Below are 20,755 nucleotides of genomic sequence, written 5' to 3'. Positions count from 1 at the left end.
GAATTTTGGTCAATGAAAAATTTGTGAGTAAGTTGTAGTGATAAAAATAAATCATGCACAGATAAATATATGTATGTTTCAGTAAAATAATCAGACTCTCTAACTAAAAATTTTATGAATAATCAGTTATTTAGGACTTCAGTAAAAACACTTGACTCATGTATTTAAATTGGATTATATTATAATTACCTCAATGAATTTAATCCAAAATATATATCTTGAAAATTTTAATAATAAGTTTTCTTTAATTCTACATCTACTGTATTTTGTTGGTAAATGTAAAAAGCTCTCGTAATGTCCATAAATGATTTGATGCATTTCAAAAAAGTGATTCGAATTTTCTTGCATTAGAATATTCAGTTTAGTTTCATATGTATCTTTTATTTTATTTATACCAACAAGAAAAATTTTTTTCCGTCGTCGCATTAAATGTTTATGTGCTCTATATTTTTGTTCAAAAATAACTCGACGGATGTTTTTTTTTTGGACTAGATTATATTTTAATTGTTTCATATGTTTAAACCGTAAGAGATAATTAGAAAATGTTAATTATAAGAGTTTTTAAAATCCTATTTTGACTGAACTTTTAAAGGGAAAAAGATATATCAATTCCAATTTAAAGGAATTGAAAGGAAGATAATTAGAATAAAAATTAAATTACATTAATTTCCCAAACTGATATATTTTTGAAATAGCTAAATTATAAATTAATGTTCAAAGTAAAATCTATATTACAATATTTTTTTTAATTAAGTCGTTTATATTTGGGTAAAACTACGAAACGCAAAAGTTTTTGCACGAAAGTGAACTGTTTAATTTCTTTTCAGAAATGAGTGTTGGTGCTTTCATATAGAGGGTGTTACACAGTCATCACTCTTAACATTTCTTTATAGAATCCTTGTCAGATTTGTAAAGTATACATTTTAAGAGTACACAAAGAAATTTATGAAGTTGCCAGTGTGAAAAGTGGAAAGGGAAATATCAAAACCATTTTGATTGCTTTATGAAACTCGAAGTTGCTTCTTACAATAACCTTCCAACTTTTATCTGTTTTATCTTGCAATTCTATGGGTTTTGATGTTTCAGTTCTGCCTTTCACAGATGTGATCATTTAGATTTAGAAAGTGTTTTTATTTTATCCACTCTTAAAAATTATTTTTCGATTTATTACGGTCTGTAATTACGGAACAATCTGCATATCTGGATCCTAATAAAGATTATTCTGTATAGATATATTGTTTAAAGATTGAAATTATTTATGAAAAGTATGCAGCAGGAAGAAATAATATGAAGCTCATAATTTTATGAAATCTGAACACTGTAGGAAAAATATAATAATAAGTTTAAGAGCAATTGTATTGAAGTTTTCAATTATCCATATGAATTTTAATGTCTTAACATTAAATTGAAAATTTTAAGCATGGTTTGAAAAATTTTGCATATTTTCAAACGTAGAGCCAAATGTATCATTTTTATAACCAATATTTAGAAAAATATTTACCGCGCTATCTTCTTGAGTAAAATGTACAAATTTTAGTATTAAGTTACCGAGGGACAAGAGGATGGGTTAATGCTTTGCTTGAAAGATAGCTAAAACATTCCATTACCAATCCGATATTCATTCGGTTCTATAATTATGATCACTTCTTAAACCTTGTTATAGACGAATTATTAGAAAAAATGGTTAAAAAAATGTTTCTTTTTGGTTCTTTTTCTGGTGAGAATGGCAAGTTATATGAAATTTCTCTTTTGCTAGTCTTTTTAATACCTAACGCAAATGGGGCGGAGCCTCTAAACTATTTTGTTTTGAATGTTTGTTTGCCTCATATCAGTTCTCATAAGTAAGTTGATCTTCAAAGAGCAAGGAAAGGGGTTTAACCATTCTAATACGTAACGAATTTTGCATTGTGTATTAATGAGGAAAGGAAAAACCTCTTTGCATACTTTAGAGCCGGTCTCTGTTTATATTCAGAGTAAAAAATAAAAAAAAACTGGCTTTTATGGGCAAGATATTTATTTTTGATTTTAACCTCGGTTAACAGTTAAATTAGTTATGTCACTGAAAGAAGAATTGACCAGTTGTCCATTGTTTACAATTGAAGAACAAGTGAAAAAATGAATTTAGTCAAACATAAGTAAATTGGAGAAAATCAGATTTAAAATGAATCAATAGCAGCTTTCACAGGCGTAGTTCAAGTAAGAAAAGGTCCGATATTAAGTGATCTGAATGTAAAGTGTGAAATTCCTTTTAATTGTTCTTAATTGTACTAATTTTATAAACTTACTATTTTACAATAATTTTAGCAAATAGCAATAAGATGCATTTTATAAACTTGTTCAAACATTTTCCCATTGAATTAGAACTTAGAGTATTGCTTTCATTTTTATTCATCATGCTAATTCGGGAAAATGAATATTTATTAACCATGATTGTAATTCTCAAAAATAATTTTTAAAGGCACTAATAGTAATATTTAACGAAGTTTTAACGAATTATTATCACTGTATTACAAATTTTTTAGGCTTGCTAATTTCTATTCTTTTCATTATTTAGATTTACAGAATAACATTTTAAATGTTTTGTAGAATAAATTAATGTTCTAAGCTTAAATTAAACCATAACATGTTCCTAAACTTGAAAATTGAGTGTTGTCAAAATTTCCCCCAATATTTTCTTCATTTAAAATGTTTTTGTGTGTTATAGAAATACATTGTTTTAATACATTAAATGTTCATCAACTCAGTAAATGTATTTAATGTCATAAATGTTTTCAGAAAAAAACAAGTTTGAACTTTATTTCATTGTTCGGTGTTACAAAATAAATAACAAGCAAATATTTCATTCACAGATACATTTTTAAAGTAAGAAAAATGGCTTGTCCAAGTTCAGTTTAAGTAAAATATAAGGTCTAAATTTAAAAATTTCTCAAATTTCGTAAAGCGAAGCTTGAAGCTGATCTTGTAAAACTAAGCACAATAAATTCTCGTGCTTTTCCAAGAGAATTTCGCTAAAAGTTTTAAAAACAAGTTTGAATGTGATACAGAATTTTAAAACCGCATTATCCTCCATAAGAAGTAGTATTTCAATAATTAAACTAAAGGCAAAGTATTCTTGTGCCCATGGTCTATAGACCATGTATCCCATGGTCTTAGTTTTCGATATAATAACATAAGAATATGATTTCATGAAATACTAATAGTTGTGTAGTTGGCGTTTCATATAAAGTAGCTTATATAGCAATTAAAAAACATGAACAATAATAGTATATTTGGTTGCATTCTATAGTTTATTTGCATATATATAAACGGTAAATTTGTCTTGACGGTACATGATGCAATTTGTGATAGCATACGCATATTTTTAATCTTGAAACAGCAATGTGAATCGAAACTCATAGTAAAATGAATTTAATTTCTTCCATAACTAAGCAAAAATGTTTAAAAATATTGGTACTATAATAAAAGAACAGTTGATGTAAAGAAAACGCTTAAATTATGACTCTCAAAATAGCAACACGATAATCAAAAGTTTAAAAGTCTCATTCCTCATTAAATGGAATACCGGCACATTTTATATCACAATTCATTTTAAAAATATTTAAAGTAAGAATCTTCAGAAAATTTCGTGGCATACCAAAGACTTTGAAATAAATAGTTTTTCCCCTACTCAACTGAACTTTTGTTATAATTCCAATGTATTTATAGCCTATAGATTGTTCGTTCTAGCGAATGGCAATGTTATGAATGCAACATTTAATAGTTGGTTGAGGTTTCTTCTGTTACGAAGACTTGTCGAACTCCTCCGGGCACTTGGCTGGTGGTTACCCAAGACCTATGCTTGGCACGGATCATAGACAAGTTGCCTTCTGCAGCTTCTGCTCTATCTTCTGCGGCTTCTAATTCACGCTGGAACCTTCGAACTCGAGTAAGATTTTGTTGAGAAATACCCTCCTAAAAAGATTAAATCATTTTAATAAATTTCAAACACATGAAAAATGTAATAAAAAAGCAACCTGGTGAAAATGAACATAAACGTTTAAGGCTACTGTTTCCTAATATAAAGTGATCTTAAAGGTTTCCGATCTAGACAACACAAAAAATGTAGTTATACGTTCAGTGAGATAGCAGAGGAATGTGATCAATGAATAATTGGGGAAAAGTACTTAAGAGTGACTTTATTAACTAAGTGCTGAAATAAAAGCAAAAAGAAAACATATTAGTCAATTGAAAAAGCACATCAATCGTTGCTAGTTCAACAAGCACTGTTAACTCATCCCACTGAACGTGGTCTCCAGATCATGTTAACTCAGATTTCTAACTTGGCAAACTCAGATGTACTGCACTTGGTAAAATATTTTAAATTATAAAAATTTCCTTCGATAGAAAAAAACCTAAGACATTCTTGCAGCTTTTTTTGAAAAAGAAAATGTAATATCTACAAAAAGAAGGAATTTAAAAAATGTGTAAAATGCTCAGAGACAGAAAAATATGGAAAATAGAATATTCATGAATAGTTACTTTTTTAAAAAAAATAAAATATAATGAATTTCGCTTGGCTAATCGGGCAGGGAGTTTCACATTAACCTGATATTATACTAAAGCCTACTCTGTATTCCTATTTTCTTGAAGAAACATACTAAAACTAGTACAACTTTCAAATTTTTGTCCTAAATAACTATAACAAGAAAATTTTTCAGAACTTTAACCAAAAACGAACTTTATATGAATTAAGTAAATTTAATTCAATGAAATAATTATTTTAAAAATTTAATTTTCAGTATATCTCTTCTAATTTGACTTTTAAATAATGCAGTAAAAATTCGGTGAATATTCAGACTTTCATGTAACAAATAAATAAAACAATACCACTATTGAAAAAGTAAGTAACATATATAATATTGATAAAATTCCTCGGAAAAAGCACATTTGGTTCTTATTGCCATTAAAGCTTTCAAAATATTTTTTGCAAATTAACATAATTATTTGTAATAATAAATATAAAAGTTACTGTGCTTGTCTTTTTAAATTAGAATACGCACAGTTTTAATTCTCACGATATTCTTATGCTTAATGCCACTAGAATAATATTACTTACATTTTTTAAATATACTTATTTTGTTTGCTACGTTTTATCAAAAAGTTATGTTATGAATACAAAATAGGTCAGTCTAAACTATTATAAAACACTCAATCTTAAATTTGCATGAAATTAAAGCATTTGCGCAACAGTTCATTGTGGACCAGGGAAGGCTATAAAGATTAAGATACCCCAATTTCGTAACTAGTGGTATGATAATTGCAATGTGGTCAGCATTGCGCACCTCCTTAACTTCTCAGACAAGCCGGTGTTCATTTCATATCTTATAACCGTCGTTGAACAGTCGACCCAATTTTTGGGCTTACGACTGCTAATGTTCAACTCCATAGCCTTGTAATTTTGAACCCAATCCAGAAGACAAGGGAACTCCTGGATCAAGTATTGGGAGAAATTTGCCTTCGTGAAGGACTTTGTGATGGAACTAACCGGCATTTGCTTTACATGGAGAGGAAGACCACGAGAACCTCTCACAGTTAGCCTGACGGCAAAGGGACTCTAACTCATGACATCATGAGGATATTTCCCGTCATCACCGTGGTAGCTACAAGCCAGATGCGGATTCGTATCGACCAGCCATCACTGGGATTCGAACCCGGTTCACCTCAATGGAAGGCGAACGCTCTATCCCGTGTACCATCGCGGCTCAGCTGGTGCGCATTGATCTGAACCCGGGTGGGCTTCAAGCCACCATCGGAGATTGGACCCCCAGTTCTTTACAAGAGCATTTCAGTGCCTTAACCACTGAACCGAACGCGACTATACTTGCTTAAACATTGCATAGATATTTCATAAGTAGTCAATAGTTTTTTAGAAATGTAAGTTGAACTCTAAAAAGTTTAACTTTGAGAAAAGTATTATTAAACTTCAGGAATTCCATAGTTCATACTAGAGTGTGACTTTAACGTATGTATGTCTTTCTCATTTTTTTCAGGACAAACAAATGTATGATATCAGTAAATTACTATTGAAAGTGTAAAAGCTATTCTAAATTATTTTACAATAGTTTTTCTACTTAGATTGCCTAATTGATTTATGTTAATGAAAGAAATTATTGAAGATAAATTACTTGTTCATCAAGCTGCCTCTTGTACATTTTGACCTTCTCACTCAGTTTCTCTGTCGCATCATTTAGCATGGAGATTGTCTTGTGGTCATCTTCACATTGCAAGACCAATTCTCTGAGGCGTGTCTCCTTCTTCCTCAAGCTCTTCTGAGTCTCGGAGTGACGCCTCTTCTCCTCTTCCATTTCTATCTCAACATCCTTGATCTAAATGATAAAAACTCCTAAATTAAATGCTGTCATCTTTCAAGAAAAAGGCAGAGATAAGTTTTATTTTATTTTAAATAGTTATAATATAATGATTTTATATTTTAAAAGTAAGTAATTATGGCCTCTAATGCTCAAAATATAAAAATATGACTTGTTTTCGTGTATATTTCAATAATATTTTATACATGGTCAAAAAAGTTTGAATTCAATCCTTTGACGATCTATCAACTAGAATTCTACCTTCGATCTTCATGCGTAAAATATAGTAATCAATATTTTCATGGGATAAAAATAACCGTACAATTTAGCTGTTTTAGTAATTAAACAAGGAACATTTTAATTTTCAACCTGATATTTTCATGTTAAAAGAAATCGAGTAATTTTTTTTAATTACCCACTGCTTGATAATGTCATATATTGTTGTTAACATCTATGAGTATTTCAGTCATAAGAGTTCGTAAGCGCCATCCAGATTTTAAAGCTTGCCATTTAAAAAAAAAATTGTTTTTTACATCTTGTGTAAAGAACACAGAATGTTACCATAGATATGTTATCATCCGTCTACAGCAAATGCTGTATAAGTAAAATCTAACGGTAACCGAAGCTATTTTCACTTATAGTTATCCTCTCTCTCTGTAACTAAGTTCGTGGTTTAAGTCAATGATCAAAATTATTTTCACTTAATAAAAAAAAAATCTGACTGGCATTTACGAAGTTTTGGAACTGAAAGACTCTTAAATGTATATGCATGTGTTTTATTATTTGTTATTTTTATAGTAATCTTAAAAACGTAGTGAGAGTAAAATTTTGTGTCCTAATTTGCAACATCGTAATGTATGAAACTAAATAATTATTTTAAGTATCGCTTAAAATTAAATCTTGACTAGCATTTATATGATCGATTCAAGTCTCAAAATTGCATTGTAGAGAGAAAAAAAATATTAGATACAATCATCATTGACATTTCTAATATTACTCTTTAAATAGAACACTCAGACCCAATGACCTTCATTTGTTTTAAGAGGAACTTTGCTCTGAGCGTCTCTGTTTTCTTTGAAAGTGTTCGAGTTTAAAGATGGTAATGTCTGGCCACCCTCTCTTTTTTCCTACGCCAAGAGCTATTCTTGGCAGTCAACGCCCGCATTCAATGTAGTAATCTTACTTTTAAAACAGCTTTGTTCGAAGTTAGCATTTTTAAAAATTTTATTTGAGAATATTACCAGTAAAAACCGATTTTAATTGTCGTTTTTGCATTTTAAATATTTCATGAAGCATTTTTATTAACATATTAATGCGCAAGTTGCATTTTAGTAAAATAATTTTTTGCACACTAATATGAATTGCTTTGAAATTTTCTGGTAAACTATTAGCAAAAATCGTGCAAGTTAATATTTTATTAAATTCGAGAAAGTTAAAATATTTATAAAATTTAAGAATATTATGAAAGATTATTTAAATGAAAAATTACGTAAAGTTAAAAAAAGGTATTATTGGAACTTATATACTAAAAATTTTAATACTGTAAGTTGCTACTTTATCAAAGCTTCATATTTTACGCCCTAAAATAAACAGTTCCTGAATTCTACTTATGCTTTTAAGTTATAAAATAGATGTTTCAAATATTACATTCATAGCTTATAGTTCAAAGTTTTTTTATGGTAATAAGTAAATTTCTTTCTTATGAAAATACCGTATTAAAGTTGAAATTTCTATTCTGAATATATTTTAATAACTTGCAATAACTTAAGCAATAACTCTTAAATATGCGTTTTAGAATCTTTAGAATTTAATAATTATCACTTATATGCATTTTAGAAGCGTTTATGTGCCACTAATACACTTCAATTGCTATTTTACTCGTTGTAGTAAATAATTTGTTGAATTATGGTCGGATGGGCTAATGAAGGCTATATTTAATTCCACTCAAAACAAACACAATCGTACCCACACAAATTAACTATGAGTTTTAAAACAGCCTTATTGTGTTTTTCAATGTTTTTGTTACTATGAATGTCGATATCTGGTGATGTAAAATTATAAAATGCTGTGTTATAAAATTATAGTTTAGTTTTTATCATATGGTGAATGGGGTAATAATGATAAAAAGGGTTATCATTATTTCTCCCTACAATCTTGACATCACTGCATGCTGAGTGCTGACATTTGCTGGTGTAAATGAAAACTGGTGATATTTAACAAACTAGTGGGCTGCGCCCCCTGCTCGCTAACGCTCGCCAACCCCCGAAAATTGCTACGCAATCTTATATGGTTTGCTTCGCAAAGCAAGCTCGCGTCGCTCGCTACTAACTTGGGTACATTGTAAACACACAAAACTCTAAGAATTCAAAATAATCATTCAAATCCATAAAACAAATTTTTTTAAAAAAAAATTGCATCTTTTTAGTAAATACTAAGTCATTAAAATAAATTTGAATTCAAATAAAGACTCATTGACTGAGACTCATTTTTCAACTAATAACTTTTCAATAACTAATAACAATAATAAAACAAATAAATTCGTGATATAAATAAAAAAGCGTCAAATAAATTCGTAATATATAAATTCGTGAAAAAAAGCGTTTTCGACAAAATACTAAAATAGAGATCTATCGACAAAGACTACTCACTTCTGCCTAGTTTAATAGTATGAGATTGCCGCAGCTGAATTGTTATTTCAGTTTCCGTTTCTAAAAGCGCTATATGTTGAGCAACCTCATCTAGATTTGGCATGTGGCATTTTTAGCGGCAATCATTGGTCGATTTTCTAGCGTTGCCATTCGGGGAGTTGTAATTAGGTTTTTTTTTTGTCGCCGTGTAAGAGAAATATATATATAGATGTTCATCATAGTGGCCGTATGTCATTGACGTCTTCCACAGTAACATATCCATCGTTCGATAAAAATACTTGCAAAAAAGTGTTTTCAAAATAAAAAAATAAGGAAAGAAAAAAAAAATTAAAATAAACAAATGAATAAAACCTCACCCTGGCTTCGAGCTTGCTGATGACTCTCCTACCTCCAGCTAAGGCATTGGCTTCAACCTCTTCAATTCTAACCTGGAGACTGTGAACCTCCATTTCCAGAGATTTCTTGATGGATTCAATTTTGACGCATCTTTCTTGCTCCTCGGTTAGTTGATCCTTGACGGTCTTCAGCTCAATAATAGTTCTGTTGTATCGCTCGTCGATCACCTGCAAGTTGTTTACATACATTACACTATAATAATATAACACACTGCAATTTGATTCATTTTCAAACCGTAGTATCTAATAGATACTAACTTTTGTGTTAAAACTTTTGCTTACGTTAAATATATATCGAGTGTCCTAATTATTCAAAATTTTGAAAAGAATTTAGTAAAATTTTATATTCCAATGATATAAGTAGGAAATTGCTTGCAAAGTTGACTTCTATTCCGTTCGATTGCTTCAACACTATTGTCAATTGGCATTTTAGAGTTACTTCGTGTTCGAAACTATGCATATATATTAACTCATTATTTTAAAACAAAAACAAATATTTTGAAAATAATTCTTAGAAACTGAAAAAAAGTCTAATCCGTTTAATGTAATGTTTTTTAAACAACAAATTACAATCATTGAATTTTTTTTTATTCCGGTCGAACAAACATAACGAATTTAATTTAGAAATGAATTAAATAAATGTTTCAAATTTCAGTTTTCCACATTCAGCAGAATTAATAACATTTATAGCAATCTATCCCAAATTTTTAATGAGTCAAATTTGTTTTCTAATTACTTGCCATTCGAATTGTAAATAGGCAACATATATTTAAACTAGGTTAACAAGATAAAAATTATATTTAAATAAAAAAAGCAGTTTAGGACAGCTGCGATCAAAGCGGGTTTTAGTTATAATAAACTCATTTAAAGTTATGATAGCTCAGTTCAAGTTGGGAAACAAATGTATTCAATAAATATTAAATATTTTTGATTAGCTACTTTAAGAAGCGTTTCAGAGAGAATAGACTCGACTCGCTGCATACAAAACTTAGAAGAACATTAGCCAACTGTTCCTCAGACCGAACGTCCTTAATGTATTTTTTCTTTTGTACTAAACCACATTTTATGTTAATAGAAATAAAATTGATTTACCTTCTTCTAATTAATTGGCAATGAAGCCGCTACCAAAATTTATTTTGCTCCTTTGTAATTATATCTTAGCGTTTAGTAATCCTCTTTACATTGGAAGATTTGAATTATAATGATAAGCCACACTTACTCATACATCTTTTACATTAAATTACTCCTTAGTACTGTTTTTAGATAGATATTTGACAGATCTCCAGTTACAGATATTTTACAGATCCATACAGCAGCATAACAGCACGATGCACAGAAACATAGTATTGCCTACGTGTAAATCGCGATGCTTTGCACCCAAATTCCTCACTCTTATTAATTGAACAATTTGAAAAGTCTAATGATTGAAAATGTGGTTTATAATTACATTGCTTAAGGTTCTTCATCCGCCTGAATTAGTTTATATTATATTGATAGCTTATTACATCTATAGAATGTATTTAGTTTTGAAAAGAGAGGGTATACAATATTATAAGTGGATTTGATACATGAAAAACTATATTAAATGCGTATAGAGCAATATGAAATACTTACACGCAGCTCTTTGTGGATTTCTTCATAGTCAGATTGCAGAGTTGAGAAGTCACTCTCAAGTTTATTTTTAGCTGATGATAGGTTCACATTAATGGTTGTTAGTTCGTTCACTTTGCTGTGGGCTTCTTCAAATTGTTGCTCAGCATGGCGTTTAGCTCGCATGGCCTATAATGATAATTAATAAATATGAATTATTAAGTTTTTTATTTCCTTCAATACTTTCTTTAAATACGTAATGTCCCCCAAAAATAGATGTAATTTAAGGTTACTGATTTGATTTAGATTTAAAAAGGTTGACAACTTTTCTAAATATAAAAGTGGTTAAATTTTTTTAAAAATTCGTTTAAAGTATTAAGTTGTTCCAGTAAAATTAAAACGATTTTCCAATTACGTGACTAATTCTGCTCTTTATAAGAAACGTATCGAGTAAAGTAAATATCGAGTAATATTCTTATTAATAAATTGAAGTTATGCCATTCGTTAAATATAGCATTCAGAAATCGAAAAAGAATGTTGCTTTTGTCCATGATAACATATAAACCTTATTTTTCAAAAATTACTGTCCGAATATAAATGACTTAAAGTTTGTGGTTCTGCTTCAGACGTCACCTTCTCAGAACTTGTTTCGTACTGCTTACCATTTCTTTAAATATTTGAACTCTTGTTGTTTTTTTAAAATAAATTCTTTGTCAAATGAGAGTTTTATTATTAATTAATTTAATAATTTACTTATTTTCATTTAAAATATACAATGTACAATTAGTATATAAATGCTTTGTAATTGATAAGTATATATAGTAGATTCAGTGGTCGGAAAAACTACATTATTTTTGTTGTTTACTACAACTACAACTACTTTGTTACAAATGTAGTTAACAACTACACCTACTTTCTTTTAAATGTAGTGACTACAAACTAAACTATTTTGGAATTGTAGTGACTTCTTCACTACTTTAAGGAACCGAATTTTTCTGGGGAAATTAATTTACACATTATGTTCGAAATGGTTTTGAATAAAATATAGGCTTATATTAAACATGATGAATTATTCAGAAATATTTATTGTTTACATGAGTCAGCTTGGTATTCTGACACATCTCTTTTGAATTTGTTTATTTAGTCTTCAATTTTTTATGCCCTTCTTGGCAGCGAATATTTAATTTAAGAGATGGTAAGAACTTNAAAAAATATTAAACATGAAATTTTTTCTTTGTGACATACTTTAAATGACAAAATACCAATTTTGAATTTTTCCCGATTTTTTCAATTTACGAACTTTGATTAAATTTTTTTAGTTTTGTTTTTTATACTAAAATATAATCTTATAGTATGAAATCTCTATAAATACATATTAGAGAGACATTATAATAATATTATATTTATGTAAAAATCGTTTTATCTGAATAAACGGCTCAGATTTATCTGAGTATGTCAGAAAGAGTATGTCACATTTAAAGTATGTCACAATGAAAAAATTTCATGTTCACGATTTTTGCTTGCCTTTATAGGGTGTAAAAAAGAAGAAAATTCATGTAGAAATAGTGTGCCCGCCCCACAAAACTTTTTTTTTTTGGCCGCCTAATTGGCGTTTATTTGTAGAATTGCTCATACATCGAGTGTCCTAATTACTCAAAATTGTGAAAAGAATTCAGTAAAATTTTATATTCCCCTGATATAAGTAGGAAATTGCTTGCAAAGTAGACTTCTATTCCGCTTGTAGAATTGCTCATACATCGAGTGTCCTAATTACTCAAAATTGTGAAAAGAATTCAGTAAAATTTTATATTCCCCTGATATAAGTAGGAGATTGCTTGCAAAGTAGACTTCTATTCCGTTCGATTGCTTCAACACTATTGTCAATTAGCATTTTAGAGTTACTTCGTGTTCGAAACTATGCATAGATATTAACTCATTATTTTAAAACAAAAACAAATATTTTGACAATAATTCTTAGCAATTGAAAGAAAGCCTAATCCTTTTAATATAATGTTTTTTTAATGAGTGATATGAGTACGTTTCAATTTAGATATTCGACAAAGAACAGCAAATTACAAGCACTGATTTTTTTTATTTATTCCGGTCGAACAAACATAACGAATTTTAATTTAGAAATGAATTAAATAATTGTTGCAAATTTCAGTTTTCTATTCAGCATAATTAATAACATTTAAAGCAATCTACCCCAAATTTTTAATTAGTTAAATTTGTTTTTTAATTGCTTACCATTCGAATTTTAAATAGGTAACATATATTTAAACTAGAATAACAAGATAAAAATCATATTTAAATAAAAAAAAGCGGTTTAGGTTGAAGCGAGAGCTGCTATCAAAGCGGGTTTTAGTTATAATAAACTTATTTAACTCATGATAGCTCAGTTCAAGTTTGGAAACAAAAGTAATCAAGAAATATTAAATATTTTTAATTATCTACTTTAAAGAGCCTCTCTGAGAGATAGACTCGACTCGCTGTATACAAAACTTAGAAAAACATTAGCCAACTGTTCATCAGACCGAACGTCCTCAATGTAAATTCTTTTTTTTTACTAAATCATATTTAATGTTAATAGAAATAAAATTGATTAACCTTCCTTTAATTAATGGGCAATAAAGCCGCTACCTAAGTTTATTTTGTTCCTTTGTAATTATATCTTAGTGTATAGTATTCCTCTTTGCATTGAAAGGTTTGAGTTATAGTGATAAGCTACACTTTTCATTAGTAGCAATTTCACATTAAACTACTCTTTAGTATTGTTTTTAGATAGATATTTTACAGATCTCCAGATGCATATATTTTACAGATCCATACAGCAGCATAACAGCACGATGCACAGAAACATAGTATTGCCTAAGTGAGTTTTGTTTTTTTGTTTTTTTATTTTTATTTTTTTTTAATAACGGTAGGCACTGAACTTTCGTTCTTCTCCTTAGAAGATGCCGGAAGTGTTGCTCATTTATCTTTACCCAGTGGGCACCTGTGAACCAAAGTCACGGAGGCGAGCAACATTACCCACGCCACACTGCCACATATACCCGTTCATAGGGTGGGCCACATTCATACATTCACACATCAGAAGACAACACAGAGAGAGAGAAACATCCATGCCCAGAGCGGAATTCGAACCCGCAGCCATTGACTTCGCAGTCAGGCACGCTAACTACTCAGCCACCTGGCCGGCTTGCCTAGGTGTAAATCGTGATGCTTTGCACCAAAAATACCGCACTTTTATTAATTGAACAGTATGAAAAGTCTAATGATTGAAAATGTGGTTTGTCATTACATTGCTTAAGGCTCTTCATCCGCCTGAATTAGTTTATGTTATATTGATAGCTTATTATATCGATAGAATGCATTTAGTTTTGAAAATAGAGGTATACAATATTATAAATGGATTTAAATATACATGAAAAACTATATTAAATACGCACAGTGCAATATAAAATACTTACACGCAGCTCTTTGTGGATTTCTTCATAGTCAGATTGCAGAGTTGAGAAGTCGCTCTCTAGTTTGTTTTTAGCTGATGACAGGTTCACATTAATGGTTGTTAGTTCGTTCACTTTGCTGTGGGCTTCTTCAAACTGTTGCTCAGCATGGCGTTTAGCTCGCATGGCCTATAATGATAAATAATAAATATGAATTATTACGTTTCTTTATTTCCTTCAATACTTTCTTTGAGTACATAATATTCCCTCAAAAAAGATGTAATATAAGGTTACTGATTTGATTTAAATTTAAAAAGGTTGACAACTTTTCTAAATAAAGTGATTGAATTTGTTTCAAAATGCTGAAAGTTTTAAAATTCCTTTAAAGTATTAAGTTGTTCCAGTAAAATTAAAGCGAGTTTTTAAGTACGTGACGAATTCTGCACTTTATAAGAAACGTATCGTGTAATATTCTTATTAATAAATTGAAGTTATGCAGTTCGTTAAATATAGCCTTGAGAAATCGAAAAATGTTTTTTTTCCATGATAACATATAAATCTTATTTTTCAAAAATCCCTGTAAAAATATAAATGAGTTAAAGTTTGTGGTTCTGCTTCATATGCCACATTCTTAGAGCTTGTTTCGTACTGCTTACCATCTATTTAAATATTTGAACTATTTTTTTTAAATAAATGCTTTGCCAAATAAGAGTTTTATTATTAATTAATTTAATAATCTATTTACTTTCATTTAAAATATATAATGTACAATTAGTATATAAATGCTTTGTAATTGATAAGTATATATAGTAGATTCAGTGGTCGGTAAAACTACATTATTTTTGTTGTTTACTACAACTACTTTGTTACAAATGTAGTTAGCAACTACGACTACTTTCCCTTAAATGTGGTGACTACAAACTACTTTGGAGTTGTAGTGACTACTTCTCAACTTTAAGGAACTGAACTTTTCTGGAAAAATTAATTTACAGTGCTGGAGAAGGTAATTTACACATTATGTTCGAAATGGTTTTGAATAAAATATTGGCTTAGGTTTATATTAAACTTGAAGAATTATTCAGAAATATTTATTCTTCTTTACATGAGCCAGCTTGTTATTCTGAGACATTTCTTTCGAATTTGTTTATTTAGTCTTCCATTTAATATGACCTTCTTGACAGCGAATATTTAATTTAAGAGATGCTAGGAAATTATCAAGTATTTGTAAATTTGTTATGTGTTTAATGCTCCTTTACTTCCTCTAAAAAAATATCAATCTTATCGAAAATATGTTTCCTTCCTTTAAAATATCATCAATGTTTCACGAGCCTACATTCGCGTGTGAAAGTGTGACCGAAGAAATAAATTATCTATCATTCATAATGACTAGCTTAAATATTAGTTATACGTAACTCTAAATCCGCAATTCTTGTTAACTCACCGTCACAGGAGCATTTAAAATTGAGTCCTTTGACAGAACCGCGAAGATTTGCAAGCATCAATTTCGAAAAATTAATTGTGTTAGAACCCTGCTCCTATACTGAACTAAAGTACGAAGTAGTAGGCAGAAATCGCTACCAACTATTGTTTTTTTGTATCGCACTATTACTTTTTTTAAAAAATAGTGGTACATTCCACTATAAACTACGAAAAAACATAGCGACTACAGTAGTTTCACTTCTTGTAGTGTGCTACTTAAGACCACTAAGTAGATTAAATAAGACTCAAAAAAAATTTTTTTTAACGTTTACCTAACACACACTTTTGTCAAACTTAAGATAAGGATGGATCACTGTTCTAATGCAAATTAACTACCTTAATTTGAGTTGCCTATTAAAATGAATTTTCTATTAAAAATGAGGTATATGATTCATGATAGTAATTATAACCGTAAGGAATAAATATGATCAGAATTAGCAATGAAAAATTGACAACTTTTTTCAATATAACGAGCACCAAAAATCATGCATACTTGTTCAAGGGCTGATCTCATTTCATCCAATTCCATTTGCAGAGTCTGGCATCGTCTTGTTGCTACACCTAATTGGTCGATGGATTGTTGCAATTGGCGAGTTACTTCATCATAGTGAGATTGCAGCTCCTGAAATAAGTAAACTCAATGCAATTGTTGCACAAATTGCTGCTGGCATATTCAATCCTAGTAGAAAAGTTCTTATTTTTTAAGCATTTATTTATTTATTTTTAAATTACAGTATTTTTGTTAATATTTTTAATAAAGGCGATGATCGTTTTCATAAAATAAAGATACATGTAATTTTAAAAGATTATTGGAATTTAAAGATGATTAGGCAATATTCTTTTCTCATGATTTTTGATTATTCTTTTTGGCAAAAACATTTGAAAAGTTCTTTATTTGACTAAAAATTAAAAAGGAACTTTAGAGAAAAATTGTAGAAGCTGTAATAGCAACCAAGCAAAATGATTAGGTGTAATTTTAGCTCAATAGGATTGGGAAGTAAATCAGTGAAAAAAATCTAATTCCTTGTTAATACAATAACATTTTTGGATCTTTTAAGTGATTAATTTTTAATTTAGACGTATCCTTATTATCATATACAAATACTTAAGAGTTATCAGTTCACATAATTCGATTAAAATATTTATATCTAACAATAAAAAAGACTTTTCATCCGTGTTTTTATGAAACTTAGCTATAGATCTTAAGACAGATAAGACTATCAGAAACCATGAAATAAAATTCTCTTGTTTGAAACGCAAATTTAAAAAGAAAACAAATTTGAATGTTTGAATTCGTACGAAATTCTCGAAAGCATTATCATTTTTTCCATTTTCAAACTTTTTATTATTTTATTAATAAAATACAATAAAAAAATTTAAGCATAAAAGATTTTCCTATAGTCTATTAATTTTATTTTATTGTGTCGATTTTTTTTTCTTGGAATTTCACAAATGAACTAGTAAAACTACTTTGTTATAACTAGAGCCCGGATTTTGATGACCTAAAAAACCTCAATTAATGCCCTTAAAAAGTTCAAAAAATGCCCTTAAAATGCGAAAATTGCGCTAAAAATGCCTTATGACATGACTTAAATAGAAGTAAAAATATTGAACTAAAACAATGTTTTACTCTTTAAAATTATTATGAGTCGTTTCGAAAAATATAAAGCAATGCAATACTTGTTCTGCGTTCATTAAAGTTTGAAAAATATGTTTCATACCCTAAAATAACAAAAAAAGGAAAATATATTGACTCCAAAACATTTTCATTTTGTACAGAAACTTAAATGAATATAACAACTTCCGTCTCATAATATTACTAAATATCAGAATTGCAGTGGATTATTAAATTTTTTTTAATATTTTGAAATGTAAACGAGCGTCTCTTGTCTGAAAGCAAATTTTTATACCAGGAGAAGCTTCTTTCAACGTCTACTGATGTTATTGGTGCGTACTTGAAAAGGACGGTCACACTTACTGACAATTCTTCTTCAATTTGAAAAGATGTTGCTTCACCTGTTAATATCCTAGAGATTTTCTTCATTGTTTGGAAGCCAGTGTAATAATAAAAAATAATAAAAAATAATAAAAATTGGAAAAAATTAACAAAAAATTTAAAAAATGCTTTAAAATGCAAAATACGCCCCAAAATTCAAAGAAAATGCCCTATAAATCTCAAAAATTGCTCTAAAAGACAAAAAATGTCCAAAAATGCAAAAAATGCAAATGTCATCAAAATCCGGGCCTTAGTTATAACCAATGACGAAGAGTTTCAATTGAAATATTATGAGGAATTAAAAACATACCTGCATCTGGAGAGCCTGTTTCTTAATTGTCTTTTGGAGATCTAAGTTTTGCTTGTTAGCTACATCAAGAGACATCTCAAGTTCTGTAATTTGTACTTGCATCTTCTTCTTGATTCGTGCTACCTCTGTCTTCAGTTTAGTTTCTGCTTCAGCTAATCTTTGATTCAATTGGTCCACTTCAATTTGGTATTGTTTTCTGTTAAGTTAAAAAAAATATATTAAGAAATATTCCGCTACTTTTATTTTTGTAAGAATATTTTTTACTTATAATATAGTATTCAGAATAATAAATTTTGTAATCTTCAGGAAGTGAAGTGATTAAAGTAGAAAAACTGTTACCACAAAAAGCATTACAATGTGAAGGGATTGGGTCAATATAATGAGAAGCCATATTTTGTAAATTAACGGGGAAGCGTTTGTAGTGATAAAATCTGATTTATATATGTAAGTAATATGATGTTTCTGTGTACTATTCTGCCCTGAGAAAAAAAGTATCGCCAATATTTTCCGAATACGGTAAAATTTACAGTGCTTCTGGCTCTATGGAAACGCCAAAAAAACTCGAAAATTTTTACCGAAGCGCTTTGATATTGATTTTGGTAAAATTAACAAGAAATTACGGCTTTATAGAACCGTTATTATATGAACGGAAGAATTAGCAAATGAATGGTTTGAATACCGTATATTTTAGTTTGGTTTTATTAGCAGAATTAATTTTTTTCTTTTTAAACGAGAAATGTCATTTTCATGCAGTTGGGTAATATTACCAGAACTTTTTTTTCCGTGTGTTACCAAGTGGAAATTCAGACATTCGTAAGGAATCTATCTATAAATCATACTAAGGAACAGTAATATGTAAAAATATTATCTTTGAGACAATTGTGGCTTATCATCATATTAACCCAAGCCTTTCATTCCTTGTGCATTTTATGAAACTCACTAAACACAATTCGACAGCATTTTTCTCACTTTTAACATGTCCTTATTTCTTATTTGGAGTCAAAGAGAATTTATACAAATTTATCTTCAACCTAATTCTTCCTCTCCCCCCCACACACACACTCACACATTTTTTAAAAATCATAAATGCGTTAACTTAGTGTTTTTAAATGTTTTTGTGCTTTTAAATGTTATCTCTCATTTCTCTTATTACTCATAGGAATAAAGTTGTAAAATAATTCTAGTTACTATTAATATTTTGAACCATAATAAACTAAGTTCAACTGATTTGAGGAAAAAGATACTTCCTTTAAATTACTACTTTTTTCCCAGTTGCAATATCTACAAAAACCTTTCACTTAATATAATTGTATGCTCGCCATAGACTAATATTATTTCACAGATATACATTTTATTACTTCGTTTGCCTATTCTAATGTTGTCCAAATTATGTTATTAAGATAAAATTTTTGTACTGGAATATTTCAATCAAATAATTATCAATTCAGTTTTTTTACACAAATTATCTCGTCTTAAATTTTATTGTTATATAATTTGCATTTTTGACGAAAGAATCAAATAAAAATTTCAAAATTAATACTGTAATCCAATGGGAATAGTTTTTTTTCTTTCTAAATAAGCACCAAAAAATAATAATAACTTTTCTAAATTCGTAAAAATGACAAATTATTAAAGGTGAGTTTTACGTGAATTTAGTTTTAGGTAATTTTTCGTTGTTTTCTCTACTGCTATTCTTTGCCTAATAATGATGTAGTTTTAATAAATCATTTGCCAACAAGTTATAATTGGAAACTGAATAGCTTTGAGACCTAATTTATTTCTAAAAATTATGTGAAATCATTTTTAAAAAAAGTGATAAATGAAAAACGTTAAAACTTTCCAAAAAGACAGACAAAAAATGAAATGAGGGCGAACTTGTAGCAGATTTCAAACAAGGACCAGTGCCAAGTTTCGAAAGATAAATATAAACCACAGATCAAGTCTTTAAAAAAATGACCCTTAAAGAAAGTCAGGTGAAAAAGATAAAGCAGAGAATAACTGACTGCTTTAGTTGCTCTACTTACCTACTACTTTTTACAAATAAATTGAAGTTGCTTATTTTAAAAGCTACTTTTTTACTGCCAATTTTTTTTTATAAAAAATTCACATATGCTAATAATAAAAAGAGAGGAAAATCAATTTACTTTGAAACATATAATTTAATGATATTTTGTTTTTCTACTGCAGAAAATTTATAGCGCTACTGATATTGTGTAACTAGATTTATTAGAAGACGAATCTTAAATGTTAAAATGGTGTAAATTGTTTTCCCCATTGCAAATGACTTCCATTTAGCCTTATATTTAGTACTTAATATTTATTAATGTCACAGATGTTCAGCAGAAGCTAAAATTAATAGTGAGAAACTTTTTATTCATTTTTTGATGATAAACATGAGCTGCTACATAAATTTTATTAACTAACCTAATTATATTTTTCTGAAAACTTTTGCTTATTTTCATATTAAATATAAAATACTGACTTATAGTTAATATATATATATATATATATATATATATATATATATATTCTGGAGAAAAAAAA

The 20,755-nt window shown here is 28.8% G+C and overlaps 2 protein-coding genes across 3 annotated transcripts in view; one reads left to right on the top strand and one right to left on the bottom strand.

The window, feature by feature from the left end:
• Positions 1–14,846, top strand: part of LOC107455746 (zonadhesin) — a 346,128-nt gene extending 331,282 nt beyond the window's left edge. The window contains exon 55 of the mRNA XM_071181146.1: positions 14,835–14,846. Within this exon, the coding sequence (XP_071037247.1) occupies positions 14,835–14,839 (5 nt within the window). The 3' untranslated portion in view covers positions 14,840–14,846. The remainder of the gene's footprint in view (positions 1–14,834) is intronic.
• The window catches only part of LOC107441852 (Paramyosin), a 54,842-nt gene continuing 36,855 nt past the window's right edge, over positions 2,769–20,755 (bottom strand). Inside the window, exons 11-16 of one of the 2 annotated variants that reach the window (XM_043038769.2) lie at positions 18,212–18,407; positions 16,399–16,527; positions 14,451–14,615; positions 9,352–9,558; positions 6,165–6,365; positions 2,769–3,951 (exon numbers count right to left, since the gene is read on the bottom strand). In XM_043038769.2, coding sequence (XP_042894703.1) covers positions 3,754–3,951; positions 6,165–6,365; positions 9,352–9,558; positions 14,451–14,615; positions 16,399–16,527; positions 18,212–18,407 — 1,096 coding nt within the window. In that variant the 3' untranslated portion in view covers positions 2,769–3,753. Of the gene's footprint in view, positions 3,952–6,164; positions 6,366–9,351; positions 9,559–11,004; positions 11,170–14,450; positions 14,616–16,398; positions 16,528–18,211; positions 18,408–20,755 lie in introns of both variants that reach the window. The other variant, XM_043038770.2, reaches the window with a different exon arrangement.

Source organism: Parasteatoda tepidariorum, chromosome 1 (genome assembly GCF_043381705.1).
Source record: "Parasteatoda tepidariorum isolate YZ-2023 chromosome 1, CAS_Ptep_4.0, whole genome shotgun sequence".
Classification (NCBI taxonomy): Eukaryota; Metazoa; Arthropoda; class Arachnida; order Araneae; family Theridiidae; genus Parasteatoda; species Parasteatoda tepidariorum.
Note: the sequence above shows the minus strand (reverse complement) of the source record. Positions and strands in the feature narration are given on the sequence as shown.